Source organism: Pseudophryne corroboree, chromosome 10 (genome assembly GCF_028390025.1).
Source record: "Pseudophryne corroboree isolate aPseCor3 chromosome 10, aPseCor3.hap2, whole genome shotgun sequence".
Classification (NCBI taxonomy): domain Eukaryota; kingdom Metazoa; phylum Chordata; class Amphibia; order Anura; family Myobatrachidae; genus Pseudophryne; species Pseudophryne corroboree.
Window position 1 is genome coordinate 292,387,646 of NC_086453.1, and position 16,418 is coordinate 292,404,063.

General features: G+C 48.0%; 1 protein-coding gene across 2 annotated transcripts in view; it reads right to left on the reverse strand.

Moving 5' to 3' along the window:
- The window catches only part of VAMP3 (vesicle associated membrane protein 3), a 114,450-nt gene that overhangs the window by 24,890 nt on the left and 73,142 nt on the right, over positions 1-16,418 (reverse strand). For both annotated transcript variants that reach the window (XR_010188664.1, XM_063943380.1), the window contains exon 2: positions 1-66. This exon is cut by the window's left edge and continues 10 nt beyond it. Coding sequence is in view for 1 of the 2 variants with exons in the window: in XM_063943380.1 (XP_063799450.1) it covers positions 1-66 (66 nt within the window). In the remaining variant the exon portion in view is untranslated. The remainder of the gene's footprint in view (positions 67-16,418) is intronic.

The window sequence follows — 16,418 nt, forward strand, 5'->3', positions numbered from 1 at the left end:
TGAGCTTGCGTCTGCTGGAGGCGCCTGTTACTGCTAGCGCCATCGCCAGGCACTGCAGGTGACGACCTGAAAGAACCACAGATTAGTAACTTCAGCCTCCTGCGTATCAAGTAACTGTTCAGCAAGGTCAGCTTAAAAAGGACTTCACAAATGAATCTGAAATTGTGTATTTAAAAAGCATTAGTGGGGAGGATTCATGACATTGTGAGGACGCAGCATCACACCTTACAATGGCTTGTAAATGATTGGTCGGGAAACTATACTGGAAGCAGCCCAAATATACGGTGCACTGTACTACACCTTTGTTGCACCTCCCACTTCTCTCCCTGTACATTATAATACATCATCTTCAGGCTCGGCACCCCCAAGAAGTGTCCTGTGACCCTACTATCTACTGCAGCCACACCACACAACAATCCTTCACAACAGGGGGCTCTAGACCAGTGCAGAGATTGTAAGAGCAGATATAGGTTGAGAGTCTGTAACTTCTAAATTGGGTTTGCCCACACACTACCCGATTTTTCCACCTGGACATATGGTCTAATTATTGAGAATGCACACACTGGTCGACTTCGGGAGATTGTGGCTGAGATTTTTGGTCCTGCCAAACACTTCAGGTAATGGAACGATCGTGTTTGTGGTCAAGATTTGTTGGGAGTTATCGGTGAAATGCCCGTTCATACACAAAAAAATTAGGCCAATTACCTAATTAGAAAATCTGCCCAATAATTGTAATGTGTACTTCGCTTAACAGTCCAAGTTTTCCAGGAAACCCATGCTTAAACACAGATTAATTACTACTTCAGTCAGTTTGATTATTCCAGCTGTGAACAAGCATATACATCCTTAATACCTGGCAGGTATCACTGGTCCGAAGGAATGTCAGGAACTCATTTCTGTGATGTTTTCTCATGCACTAGAAAACACTGCAGCAATGATCTAACCTGTATGACAATTGTGCTCTTCCCAGCCACACCTTCATGCTGGCAGGCCACTCCAATACAGTGTGTAGAACACCAGTTACACAACAGAAACATGAATATTGTACTGTCTAATACATAATGCCCCTAGGGCAGGGACTGGCTGGCACAGTGGGTGGAAAACTGAATGTTCCGAGCAGTCTCAAAACCAAAGCCCAGAGTGATGTTTGCAGTAGAGCCCTGCTTCCACATCCAACCTACTGCTGTTATGAATAACCTCCAGAAAACAATACATATGACAACTAGAAATATCTATCATTATTATAGATGAGTTCTCGTTTTCTCTTCTTCATTACAAGATAAACAGATTTGGAGAGGGGAGAGAAGAGAGAGGAAAAAAAAAAAATAATAATAATAAGATTTTAAACCTACCGGTAAATCTTTTTCTCCTAGTCCGTAGAGGATGCTGGGGACTCCGTAAGGACCATGGGGTATAGACGGGCTCCGCAGGAGACATGGGCACTATAAAGAACTTTAGATGGGTGTGCACTGGCTCCTCCCTCTATGCCCCTCCTCCAGACCTCAGTTAGAGAACTGTGCCCAGAGGAGACGGACAGTACAAGGAAAGTATTTTTGTTAATCTAAGGGCAAGATACATACCAGCCCACACCATCCACACCGTACAACATGGAATATACGAGCCAGTTAACAGTATGAAACAAAACAGCATCAGCCAGAGACTGATCAAAACTGTAACATAACCCTTATGTAAGCAATAACTATATACAAGCCTTGCAGAATGTAGTCCGCACTGGGACGGGCGCCCAGCATCCTCTACGGACTATGAGAAAAAGATTTACCGGTAGGTTTAAAATCTTATTTTCTCTTACGTCCTAGAGGATGCTGGGGACTCCGTAAGGACCATGGGGATTATACCAAAGCTCCAGACCGGGCGGGAGAGTGCGGATGACTCTGCAGCACCGATTGAGCAAACATGAGGTCCTCATCAGCCAAGGTATCAAACTTATAGAATTTAGCAAAAGTGTTTGAACCCAACCAAGTAGCTGCTCGGCAAAGTTGTAATGCCGAGACACCTCGGGCAGCCGCCCAAGAAGAACCCACCTTCCTAGTGGAATGGGCCTGCTGAATCGTGTTACAGATCCAGCGGGCAATAGTCTGCTTAGAAGCAGGAGCGCCAACCTTGTTGGCTGATACAGGACAAACAGTGCCTCTGGTTTCCTAACCCGAGCCGTCCTGGCTACATAAACTTTTAAGGCCCTGACTACGTCAAGAGACTTGGAATCCTCCAAGTCATCCGTAGCCACAGGCACCACAATAGGTTGGTTCATATGAAACGATGAAACCACTTTAGGCAGAAATTTAGGACGAGTCCTCAACTCTGCTCTATCCACATAGAAAATCAGGTAGAGGCTTTTGTGAGACAAAGCCGCCAATTCGGAAAGCCGCCTCGCAGATGCCAAGGCCAACAACATGACCACTTTCCAAGTGAGAAATTTTAACTCAACTGTTTGAAGAGGTTCAAACCAGTGTGACTTAAGGAACCGTAACACCACGTTAAGGTCCCATGGTGCCACTGGGGGCACAAAAGGAGGCTGGATGTGCAGCACTCCCTTTACAAAAGTCTGGACTTCTGGGAGAGAAGCCAATTCCTTCTGAAAGAATATTGACAGGGCCGAAATCTGCACCTTAATGGAGCCTAACTTTAGGCCCATATCCACTCCAGTCTGCAGAAAGTGGAGAAAACGGCCCAGGTGGAAATCTTCCGTAGGAGCATTCTTGGTTTCACACCAAGATACATATTTCTTCCAGATACGGTGATAATGCTTCGCCGTCACCTCCTTCCTAGCTTTTATCAGAGATGGGATGACTTCCCCCGGAATATTTTTCCTAGATAGGATTTGGCGTTCAACCGCCATGCCGTCAAACGTAACCGCGGTAAGTCTTGGAACACACAGGGCCCCTGCTGCAACAGGTCCTCCCTGGGAGGAAGAGGCCACGGATCTTCTGTGAGCATTTCCTGAAGATCTGAATACCAGGCCCTTCGAGGCCAATCCGGAACAATGAGTATTGTCTGGACGCTTTTTCGTCTTATGATTCTCAGTATTTTTGAGATGAGTGGAAGAGGAGGGAATACATAGACCGACGGAAACACCCAGGGCGTCTACCGCCACAGCCTGAGGGCCCCTTGACCTGGAACAATACCTCCGAAGTTTCTTGTTGAGGCGCGACGCCATCATGTCTATTTGAGAAAGCCCCCAACGACTTGTTATCTCTGCAAAAACTTCTTGATGAAGACCCCACTCTCCTGGATGGAGATCGTGTCTGCTGGGGAAGTCTGATTCCCAGTTGTCCACTCCCGGAATGAAGACTGCTGACAGCGCGCTTACGTAATTTTACGCCCAGCGAAGAATCCTGGTGGCTTCCGCCATTGCCACTCTGCTCCTCGTCCCGCCTTGGCGGTTTACATAAGCCACTGCTGTGACGTTGTCCGACTGAATCAGAACAGGTAGGCCGCGAAGAAGAGTCTCCGCTTGTCGTAGGCCCATTGTATATGGCCCTTAATTCCAGCACGTTGATGTGTAGACAAGCCTCCTGGCTTGACCACAGTACCTGAAAATTTCTTCCTTGTGTGACTGCTCCCCATCTTTGGAGGCTCGCGTCTGTGGTTACCAGAACCCAGTCTTGAATGGCGAACCTGCGACCCTCTAGAAGGTGAGCACTCTGTAGCCACCACAGGAGAGACACCCTGGCCCTGGGGGACAGGCTTATTTTCTGATGTATTTGTAGATGGGACCCCGACCACTTGTCCAGAAGGTCCCACTGAAATGTCCTTGCATGGAACCTGCCGAAGGGGATGGCCTCGTAGGCCGCCACCATCTTTCCCAGTACTCGATGCATTGATGAACTGACACTCTTTTTGGCTTTAACAGGTCTCTGACCATGCTCTGGAGTTCCTGGGCCTTTTCCGTTGGGAGAAAACCCCTCTTCTTTTCCGTGTCCAGAATCATGCCTAAAAATGATAGCCGAGTCGTTGGAATCAACTGCGACTTTTGCAGATTTAGGATCCAGCCGTGTTGCTGCAGCACTCTCATGGAGAGTGACACGCTTTTCAGCAACTGATCTCTAGATCTTGCTTTTATCAGGAGATCATCCAAGTATGGGATAATTGTGATTCCTTGTCTGTGTAGGAGCACCATCATTTCCGCCATTACCTTGGTGAAAATCCTCGGGGCAGTGGAAAGCCCAAACGGCAACGTCTGAAACTGGTAATGACAGTCCTGTACAGCGAATATCAGGTATGCCTGATGAGGAGGATAAATGGGGACATGAAGGTATGCATCCTTTAAGTCTAGTGATACCATAAAATCCCCCCCTTCCAGGCTGGAGATCACTGCTCGGAGAGATTCCGTCTTGAATTTGAACCTTTTTAGATACAGGTTTAGGGATTTTAGATTCAGAATGGGTCTGACCGAGCCATCCGGTTTCGGGACCACAAATAGGGTTGAATAGTACCCTTTCCCCTGTTGTATTAAGGGAACCTTGATAATCACCTGCTGTCGACACAGCTTTTGTATTGCAGCTAAAACTATTTCCCTCTCTGGGGGAGAAGCTGGCAACGCAGACTTGAAAAATCGGCGAGGAGGCACTTCTTCGAATTCCAGTTTGTAGCCTTGGGATACAATTTCTATCGCCCAAGGATCCAAATCTGACAGAACCCAGACCTGGCTGAAGAGTCGAAGACGTGCCCCCACCGGCGCGGACTCCCGCAGTGGAGCCCCAGCGTCGTGCGGTGGATTTTGTAGAAGCCGGGGAGGACTTCTGTTCCTGGGAACCAGCCGTAGCAGGCATTCTTTTCCCTCTACCCTTACCTCTGACGAGGAAGGAAGAGCCCCGACCTCTTCTGGACTTATGCGACCGAAAGGACTGCATCTGATATTGAGGTGTTTTCTTTTGCGGTGGGGGAACATAAGGCAAAAAAGAAGATTTATCCGCGGTAGCTGTGGAAACCAGGTCAGCGAGGCCCTCCCCAAATAAAACCTCACCCTTGTAAGGCAAAGTTTCCATATGCCTCTTTGAATCGGCATCACCCGTCCATTGGCGTGTCCACAGGGCTCACCTAGCAGAAATTGCCATGGCATTGGCTCTTGAACCCAACGTCTCTCGCAGCGTCTCTCATATACAACGCTGCGTCTTTAATATGACCCAAGGTCAATAAAATGCTATCCTTATCTAGGGTGTCAATGTCAGATGACAAGTTATCTGCCCATGCTGCTATTGAGCTACATACTCATGCCGACGCTACTGCCGGTCTGAGCAAGGCACCCGTATGTGTATAAATTGTCCGGAGTTTCCCAAGCTTTTTCAAATAAAGGGTTCAGCTCATGAGATGGGGAAAGGTTACCTCAGGTTTCTTCTCCTTAAACATGCATACCCTTGTGTCAGGCACCGAGGGGTCCTCTGTGATATGCAAAACATCTTTTATTTGCAATAATCATATAATGAATACTTTTGGCCACCCTTGGGTGTAACCTCGCATCATCGTAGTCGACACTGGAGTCAGAATCCGTGTCGGTGTCAGTGTCTGCTACCTGGGACAGGGGACGTTTATGAGAGCCCGAAGGGCCTTGTGACACAGTCAAAGCCATGGATTGACTCCCTGCTTTTTCTCTGGACTCTGCTTTGTCCAATCTTTTATGTAATAAAGACACATTTGCATTTAAAACATTCCACATATCCAACCAATCAGGTGTCGGCGTCGCCAACGGAGACACCACAATCATCTGCTCCACCTCCTCCTTAGACGAGCCTTCCGCTTCAGACATGTCGACACACACTGGGATATACAATTATGGGGACAGCCCCCCAATAAGGCCCTTTGGAGAGACAGAGAGAGAGTATGCCAGCACACACCCAGCGTCACTGGACACTGGAATAAAATCCCAGACTGTACAGCGCTCTTTTATAGAATAAATAATACACTCATTGCGCCAATTAAATGTGCCCCCCCTCTTTTTTGCCCTCTGTACTTGTCAGCAGGGGAGAGTCCGGGGAGCAGCTTCTCTGCAGCTTGCTGTGGAGAAAAATGGTGCTGGTTAGTGCTGGAGGATCAAGCTCCGCCCCCTCAACGGTGGGCTTCGGTCCCGCTCAAATTCTTTATACTGGCGCTGGGGGTTCAATATACTGCCTTCGCAGTATCTAATATATTAGCCAGTGTCCCTTGAGGTTAATATTGCTGCCCAGGGCGCCCCGCACCCGTACAGTGCCTGCTGTGTGTGTATGTGTGGGAGCAATGGCGCGCAGCGTTACCGCAGTGAAGATCTGAAGTCTTCTGCCGCCTGTGAAGTCTTCTTTCTTCTTATACTCACCCGGCTTCTATCTTCCGGCTGTGAGGAGGACGGCGGCGCGGCTCCGGGACGAACAGAGAGGACGACACCTGTGTTCCGACCCTCTGGAGCTAATGGTGTCCAGTAGCCTAAGAAGCAGAGCCTATCAGTTAAGTAGGTCTGCTTCTCTCCCCTCAATCCCACGATGCAGGGACCCTGTTGCCAGCAGTGCTCCCTGAAAATAAAAAACCTAACAAAAAGTATTTTCAGAGAAACTCAGTAGAGCTCCCCTGCAGTGCATCCAGTCTCCTCTGGGCACAGGATCTAACTGAGGTCTGGAGAAGGGGCAAAGAGGGAGGAGCCAGTGCACACCCATCTAAAGTCTTTAGAGTGCCCATGTCTCCTGCGGAGCCCGTCTATACCCCATGGTCCTTACGGAGTCCCCAGCATCCTCTAGGACGTAAGAAAAAAAAAAAAAAGAAAAAAAAAGGTGGGATGCAGTTAAAATTAAGGATTTGTTTGCCTCATTCAGACTAGATTGCTCGCTAGCTATTTTTTGCAGCGCTGCGATAGTCGCCACCTATAGGGGAGTGTATTTTTACTTTGCAACTGTGCGATCGCATGTGCAGCCGAGCACTACAGAAAAGTTTTGTGCAGTTTCCGAGTTGGCCAGAACGTACTCAGCCGCTGTGATCGCTTCAGCCTGTTCTTGCCCGGAATTGACGTCAGACACCCGCCCTGCAAACGCTTGGACATGCCTGCATTTTTCCAACCACTCCCAGAAAACGGTCAGTTGACACCCTCATCCTGTCAATCTCCTGGCGACCGGCTGTGCGAATGAATTCTTCATAAAACCCAACGCACAGCAACGCTCCGCTTTGCACCCGTACTACGCGCCTGCGTATTGTGGTGCATATGCATGTGCAGCTCTGACCAGATCGCGGCAAAAAAAAAAATCTAGCATGCAATCAGGTCTGCATGACCCCCTGTGTACAGTGTACGGAGACGCAGTTGTGTACCGAGTCTGGAGACGCAACCGCCCCGGTCAGAAGCCGTGCGTCTCCGTACTCTCATGCCGCCATAATGGCCGGCGACCTGCTAACCGGGACGCCGGTTTAGTAATCACCACTCTTCTTTCTTCTGGCTCTGTAAGGGGTGGCAGCGTGCTGCGGGAATGTACGCTCGCCGTGGTGATGCTTGCAAATAGTTCCCTCAGAAGCCAATGTCTTGTCAGTGGGTAACGGGACCATTAACCCTTCAAGAGGTTGGGCCGTTCCCCCGCCTAAGTACCATGAAACAGGCAGGCTGGTGCCATCCAGTCCTGCCGGAAAATAACAAAACAGAAAAATAAATGCAGAAAACTCTTCTTCAGGAGCTTCCATAAGCATGACCTGCTCCTCCGGGCACATTTTCTAAACCGATTCTGGTAGGAGGGGAATAGGGGGAGGAGCCAGACCACACTATCAAATTCTTAAAGTGCCCATGGCTACTAGTGGACCTGCCTATACCCATGGTACTAACTAAATGGAACCCCAGTATCCTCTAGGACGTAAGAGAAATACATTATATTGGTCCAGCAATACAATCACTACACGCTATTCTATGTTGGTGAGAGTGGCACAACAAAACATTGCTGAACTCCTGGCCATTTAAAAAAAATAAGAATTTACTTACCGATAATTCTATTTCTCGGAGTCCGTAGTGGATGCTGGGGTTCCTGAAAGGACCATGGGGAATAGCGGCTCCGCAGGAGACAGGGCACAAAAAGTAAAGCTTTAGGATCAGGTGGTGTGCACTGGCTCCTCCCCCTATGACCCTCCTCCAAGCCTCAGTTAGGTACTGTGCCCGGACGAGCGTACACAATAAGGAAGGATTTATGAATCCCGGGTAAGACTCATACCAGCCACACCAATCACACTGTACAACCTGTGATCTGAACCCAGTTAACAGTATGATAACAGCGGAGCCTCTGAAAGGATGGCTCACAACAATAATAACCCGATTTTTGTAACTATGTACAAGTAATGCAGATAATCCGCACTTGGGATGGGCGCCCAGCATCCACTACGGACTCCGAGAAAAAGAATTATCGGTAAGTAAATTCTTATTTTCTCTATCGTCCTAGTGGATGCTGGGGTTCCTGAAAGGACCATGGGGATTATACCAAAGCTCCCAAACGGGCGGGAGAGTGCGGATGACTCTGCAGCACCGAATGAGAGAACTCCAGGTCCTCCTTAGCCAGGGTATCAAATTTGTAGGATTTTACAAACGTGTTTGCCCCTGACTAAATAGCCGCTCGGCAAAGTTGTAAAGCCGAGAACCCTCGGGCAGCCGCCCAAGATGAGCCCACCTTCCTTGTGGAATGGGCATTTACATATTTTGGCTGTGGCAGGCCTGCCACAGAATGTGCAAGCTGAATTGTATTACACATCCAACTAGCAAAAGTCTGCTTAAAAGCAAGAGCACCCAGTTTGTTGGGTGCATACAGGATAACAGCAAGTCAGTTTTCCTGACTCCAGCCGTCCTGGAACCTATATTTTCAGGGCCCTGACCACATCTAGCAACTTGGAGTCCTCCAAGTCCCTAGTAGGCGCAAGACACCCCAATAAGCTGGTTCAGGTGAAACACTGACACCACCTTAGGGAGAGAACTGGGGACGAGTCCGCAGCTCTGCCCTGTCCGAATGGACAAACAGATATGGGCTTTTTTGAGAAAAAAACCACCAATTTGACACTCGCCTGGTCCAGGCCAGGTCCAAGAGCATGTTCACTTTTCATGTGAGATGCTTCAAATCCACAGATTTGACTGGTTTTAAACCAATGTGTTTTGAGGAATCCCAGAACTACGTTGAGATCCCACAGTGCCACTGGAGGCACAAAAGGTGGTTGTATATGCAATACTCCCTTGACAAACTTCTGGACTTCAGGAACTGAAGCCAATTCTTTCTGGAAGAAAAATCGACAGGGCCGAAATTTGAACCTTAATGGACCCCAATTTGAGGCCCATAGACACTCCTGTTTGCAAGAAATGCAGGAATCGACCGAGTTGAAATTTCTTCGTGGGGCCTTCCTGGCCTCACACCACGCAACATATTTTCGCCACATGTGGTGATAATGTTGTGCGGTCACCTCCTTTCTGGCTTTGACCAGGGTAGGAATGACCTCTTCCTGAATGCCTTTTCCCTTAGGATCCGGCGTTCCACCGCCATGCCGTCAAACGCAGCTGCGGTAAGTCTTGGAACAGACATGGTACTTGCTGAAACAAGTCCCTTCTTAGCGGCAGAGGCCATAAGTCCTCTGTGAGCATCTCTTGAAGTTCCGGGTACCAAGTCCTTCTTGGCCAATCCGGAGCCATGAGTATAGTTCTTACTCCTCTACGTCTTATAATTCTCAGTACCTTAGGTGTGAAAAGCAGAGGATGGAACACATACACCGACTGGTACACCCACAGTGTTACCAGAACGTCCACAGCTATTGCCTGAGGGTCTCTTAACCTGGCGCAATACCTGTCCCGTTTTTTGTTCAGACGGGACGCCATCATGTCCACCTTTGGTAATTCCCAACGGTTTACAATTATGTGGAAAACTTCCCCATGAAGTTCCCACTCTGCCGGGTGGAGGTCGTGCCTACTGAGGAAGTCTGCTTCCCAGTTTCCATTCCCGGAATGAAACACTGCTGACAGTGCTATCACATGATTTTCCGCCCAGCGAAAAGTCCTTGCAGTTTTTGCCACTGCCCTCCTGCTTCTTGTGCCGCCCTGTCTATTTACGTGGGCGACTGCCGTGATGTTTTATCCCACTGGATCAATACCGGCTGACCTTGAAGCAGAGGTCTTGCTAAGCTTAGAGCATTATAATTTTACCCTTAGCTATATTTATGTGGAGAAAAATCTCCAGACTTGATCACACTCCCTGGAAATTTTTTCCTTGTGCGACTGCTCCCCAGCCTCTCGGGCTGGCCTCCGTGGTCACCAACATCCAAAACTGAATGCCGAATCTGCGGCCCTCTAGAAGATGAGCACTCTGTAACCACCACAGGAGAGACACCCTTGTCCTTGGATATAGGGTTATCCGCTGATGCATCTGAAGATGCGATCCGGACCATTTGTCCAGCAGATCCCACTGAAAAGTTCTTGCATGAAATCTGCCGACTGGAATTGCTTCGAAGGAAGTCACCATTTTTTTACCATGGCCCTTGTGCAATGATGCACTGATTTTAGGAGGTTCCTGACTAGCTCGGATAACTCCCTGGCTTTCTCTTCCGGGAGAAACACCTTTTTCTGGACTGTGTCCAGAATCATCCCTAAGCACAGGAGACTTGTTGTCGGGATCAGCTGCGATTTTGGAATATTTAGAATCCACCCCTGCTGTTGTAACAGTATCCGAGATAGTGCTACTCCGACCTCCAACTGTTCCCTGGACTTTGCCCTTATCAGGAGATCGTCCAAGTAAGGGATAATTAAGGCGCCTTTTCTTCGAAGAAGAACCATCATTTCGGCCATTACCTTGGTAAAGACCCGGGGTGCCGTAGACAATCCAAACGGCAGCGTCTGAAACTGATAGTGACAGTTCTGTACCACGAACCTGAGGTACCTTTAGTGATAAGAGCAAATTTGGGACATGGAGGTAAGCATCCCTGATGTCTCGGGACACCAGATAGTCCCCTTCTTCCCGGTTCGTTATCACTGCTCTGAGTGACTCCATCTTGATTTGAACCTTTGTAAGTGTTCAAATTTTTTTAGATTTAGAATAGGTCTCACCTAGCCTTCTGGCTTCAGTACCACAATATAGTGTGGAATAATACCCCTTTTCTTGTTGTAGGAGGGGTAATTTAATTATCACCTGCTGGGAATACAGCTCGTGAATTGTTTCCCATACTGCCTCCTTGTCGGAGGGAGACCTTGGTAAAGCAGACTTCAGGAGCCTGCGCAGGGGAAACGTCTCGACATTCCAAACTGTACCCCTGGGATACTACTTGTAGGATCCAGGGGTCCTGTACGGTCTCAGCGTCATGCTGAGAGCTTGTCAGAAGCGGTGGAACGCTTCTGTTCCTGGGAATGGGCTGCCTGCTGCAGTCTTCTTCCCTTTCCTCTATCCCTGGGCAGATATGACTCTTATAGGGACGAAAGGACTGAAGCTGAAAAGACGGTGTCTTTTTCTGCAGAGATGTGACTTAGGGTAAAAACGGTGGATTTTCCAGCAGTTGCCGTGGCCACCAGGTTTGATGGACCGACCCCAAATAACTCCTCTTCCTTTATACGGCAATACACCTTTGTGCCGTTTGGAATCTGCATCACCTGACCACTGTCGTGTCCATAAACATCTTCTGGCAGATATGGACATCGCACTTACTCTTGATGCCAGAGTGCAAATATCCCTCTGTGCATCTCGCATATATAGAAATACATCCTTTAAATGCTCTATAGTCAATAAAATACTGTCCCTGTCAAGGGTATCAATATTTTTAGTCAGGGAATCCGACCAAGCCACCCCAGCTCTGCACATCCAGGCTGAGGCGATCGCTGGTCGCAGTATAACACCAGTATGTGTGTATATACTTTTTATGATATTTTTCCAGCCTCCTGTCAGCTGGCTCCTTGAGGACGGCCCTATCTATAGACGGTACCGCCACTTGTTCTGATAAGCGTGTGAGCGCCTTATCCACCCTAAGGGGTGTTTCCCAACGCGCCCTAACTTCTGGCGGGAAAGGGTATACCGCCCATATTTTCTATCGGGGGGAACCCACGCATCATCACACACTTCATTTAATTTATCTGATTCAGGAAAAACTACGGTAGTTTTTTCACATCCCACATAATACCCTCTTTTGTGGTACTTGTAGTATCAGAAATATGTAACACCTCCTTCATTGCCCTTAACGTGTGGCCCTAATAAGGAATACGTTTGTTTATTCACCGTCGACACTGGATTCAGTGTCCCTGTCTGTGTCTGTGTCGACCGACTAAAGTAAACGGGCGTTTTAAAACCCCTGACGGTGTTTTTGAGACGTCTGGACCGGTACTAATTGTTTGTCGGCCGTCTCATGTCGTCAACCGACCTTGGCGCGTGTTGACATTATCACGTAATTCCCTAAATAAGCCATCCATTCCGGTGTCGACTCCCTAGAGAGTGACATCACCATTACAGGCAATTGCTCCGCCTCCTCACCAACATCGTCCTCATACATGTCGACACACACGTACCGACACACAGCACACACACAGGGAATGCTCTGATAGAGGACAGGACCCCACTAGCCCTTTGGAGAGACAGAGGGAGAGTTTGCCAGCACACACCAAAAACGCTATAATTATATAGGGACAACCTTATATAAGTGTTTTCCCTTATAGCATCTTTTTTATATATTTCTAACGCCAAATTAGTGCCCCCCCTCTCTGTTTTAACCCTGTTTCTGTAGTGCAGTGCAGGGGAGAGCCTGGGAGCCTTCCCTCCAGCCTTTCTGTGAGGGAAAATGGCGCTGTGTGCTGAGGAGATAGGCCCCGCCCCTTTTTCGGCGGCCTCGTCTCCCGCTCTTAACGGATTCTGGCAGGGGTTAAATATCTCCATATAGCCCCCGGAGGCTATATGTGAGGTATTTTTAGCCAAAAAAGGTTTTAATTTGCCTCCCAGGGCGCCCCCCTCCCAGCGCCCTGCACCCTCAGTGACTGCCGTGTGAAGTGTGCTGAGAGGAAAATGGCGCACAGCTGCAGTGCTGTGCGCTACCTTAAGAAGACTGAGGAGTCTTCTGCCGCCGATTCTGGACCTCTTCTCGTTTCAGCATCTGCAAGGGGGCCGGCGGCGAGGCTCCGGTGACCATCCAGGCTGTACCTGTGATCGTCCCTCTGGAGCTAATGTCCAGTAGCCAAAGAAGCCAATCCATCCTGCACGCAGGTGAGTTCACTTCTTCTCCCCTAAGTCCCTCGTTGCAGTGATCCTGTTGCCAGCAGGACTCACTGTAAAATAAAAAACCTAAGCTAAACTTTTCTAAGCAGCTCAGGAGAGCCACCTAGATTGCACCCTTCTCGGCCGGGCACAAAAATCTAACTGAGGCTTGGAGGAGGGTCATAGGGGGAGGAGCCAGTGCACACCACCTGATCCTAAAGCTTTACTTTTTGTGCCCTGTCTCCTGCGGAGCCGCTATTCCCCATGGTCCTTTCAGGAACCCCAGCATCCACTAGGACGATAGAGAAATAGAGCTTTTGGGTCTGGCTACTTATAAGAAGGGTGTAAGGTAGGCTTTTCGTTTACAATAAGGCCATGCCAAAATGCGCTCTTCCCCAGAAAAGGCTTATGGTCCTGAAAATGCCACGGATGAGAGCTGCATGGTTTATTGGCCAGGCGATGCAGTAAAGCACACAATATTACAAGACTCTGAAACAACGTACAGTACTTTCAGGTCATTTGCACTTTACTAACCACACATTTATACACAGGTAGATTGTAACGGGTCTGGGACTCAGGGTCGACAACAAAAAGGTCGACACCTTAGGTTGACGCCAATTGGTCGACACACCTTAGGTTGACATGGACAAAAGGTCGACATGGACAAAAGGTCGAAAGGAACAAGGTCGACATGGAAAAAGGTTTTTTTTGGTGTCTTTTTCTTCGTAGAGTGACCGGGAACCCCATTTAGTGCACCGCTTCGCTCGCCATGCTTCGGGCATGTGCCTTCGCTTCGCTCGGCACAGATTACCGATCCAATCGTAGTCCACGTGGATCGTTAAGTATGAAAAGGTTCCAAAAAAGAAAAAAAATCCTGAAAAACCCATGTCGACCTTTTTCCATGTCGACCTTTTGTCCATGTCGACCTAAGGTGTGTCGACCAATTGGCGTCGACCTAAGGTGTGTCGCCCTTTTTGCCGTCGACCTGGAGTCCGGATACCGATTGTAACCATTTTACAGTGATACAATGACCAGAGTTTTTGATCACTTTGCCGCAGATCAAAGCAGCAAGTACAGTCAAAAATGTTTCTGCTTCAGTCAGCTCCTGTCGAATGGTTAATTATGCCTATGCCACCATTATAACCACCACACTGGGGACATGTCACTGTACCCGTCACCCAAAAACGCCACCATTCCCGACAACCAGAATCCAATTGGGATAGTCAGAAAAGGACTATGCTCAGACCAACAATGCATGAAACCACATGCAACAGGATCAGGCGTAAGAACAAATCCACTAGATCAGTCATGTCTGACTAAAGCTATAGCCAGTGACACAGATCAACCACCAGCACGGGGACAGCATTTGTTTGTTCTGCACCAGCATCATCTGAATGCTGCCAGGAGTGGGCTATATTTTAGAACATCCCCCACCCGCTAAAAAAAAACAAAAAAAAAAAAACACGCCCATACAATAGACTGGATTCTCTAAAAAATATTCTATTAATTGAGGATACGGAGGACACTTAGAGTACAAAAACCTGCATGCCGTTAGAGAATGATCACCACTGTTTCGTCGGTCCTGATTAGATGTCTGAGTGCCAGCTCTATTGACACTCAGAGGGACAGCGCATAGAGGCAAGTTCACAGCGAGGTCATCAGCATCACACAGAGGACACTCAGAGACTTGCATGTATGCAGTGACACCAGCTCACAAGGCTCCTATGGAGCCAATCTTCTCTCATCAACAGGTAATGAAATGCATGATTTTCCTTTAACTTGTACTGATAAATCACGGTGCACTCAGATTATGCAATTGTATGAGTTTTTTTTAACCTGCTGAAACAGAGCCAATTACAGTGCAGTTTGCTCTATATGTAAATTACCCGGTCTCCATGTCTATACTTACCAAATCTGTGGGTTCTTTTCAGGAACACTGTACAAACAGTCTATTACAAGGGCAGTAACATGTTCCTTCCACAGATCTGAAACAGCAAATACTTACCAGCAATAAAGTCTAGAGGTATACACAATTAAAAAACCAATAAAGCACCTAGAATCCTCCGGAATATACGGATCATTCAGTAACCACATTGTTGGTTTATGCCACACTAGAGTTTGTACCATCAGTGCGGACAGGGCTATCTACGGCTTCCAACACACCTCGCCCATTTGCCCACCAGCAGTCCTTCAATGCATTTCATGCACAGCTATATTGTAGCCTGCAGAGGCGGCAGAGTGACCACGGGAAAGCACTGATCCCCAGAATCGAAAAACTTGCAAGATATGCAAGTCAGACTGTCCGTACTTTATATAGCGCACGCATATATTGCGGCGCATTACAGAACTTATTTAGGTCAGTCACATCAGTCCCTGTCCCAGTGGACCTTACAATCCATATTCCCTGTAACAGGGGTGGGGAACCTTCAGCCCTCCAGCTGTTGAACTACACATACCAGCATGCCTTGCTACAGTTTTGCTATTTGGCCATGCTAAAACTGTTGCAGGGCACGTTAAAATGTGTAGTTCAACAACAGCCGGAGGGACGAAGGATCCCCATCCCTAATCTATAAACATGGATACAGTCAGTCACACACAGGGTTCAAGTCTGTCTTTGTGGTGTAAATGAAGTTCGGCTAGTCGGTACCTGGCTGGAATGTTACGGATCTAGCCAGTATATAAAAACATGGCTTGGGGTGCATGCACTGAAGAGGGCAGCCAGTGTGATTTCTCCAGAAGCGGAGACAAGCCTCGGCACCTCAATATGAAGAGTTTATACACATAAAAGCAGCCACGGTTTAGTTTTTAATCTACAACAAAATTACCTATTGGTATGATACGTAATAGTAACTGATCTAGTTGAAAAAGCCCTAGTAAGTAAAGATTAAATTCCAATTTAACTTTCATTTAAAAAATTGGAGACTAAGGCTGGGCACACATTATGCAATATATCGTTCATACAGCCGAAAACAATATATTACTAGTGCATCTGCAGGCGTATGCTGCAAGCAGAGAGGTCACTGAATGGAGGAGTCGTTCAGACATATCAGGTCGGACCTGTAGCACAGCCAATGCTGACATCGTTGCATGTGTGTATGGGCAACCAGTTGACCAACCCTTATGCCGGCCGCAGAAGCGGTCAATCGAATGTATACCAATTTGGTATACACACACTTACCAATTGGCCAGTAATATGTCTGGCCAGACATCACAACTGGGTGGGCAAATTTAACAGCCACTGGGTCGCTCAGGTATGTACCAAGCATAACCAGG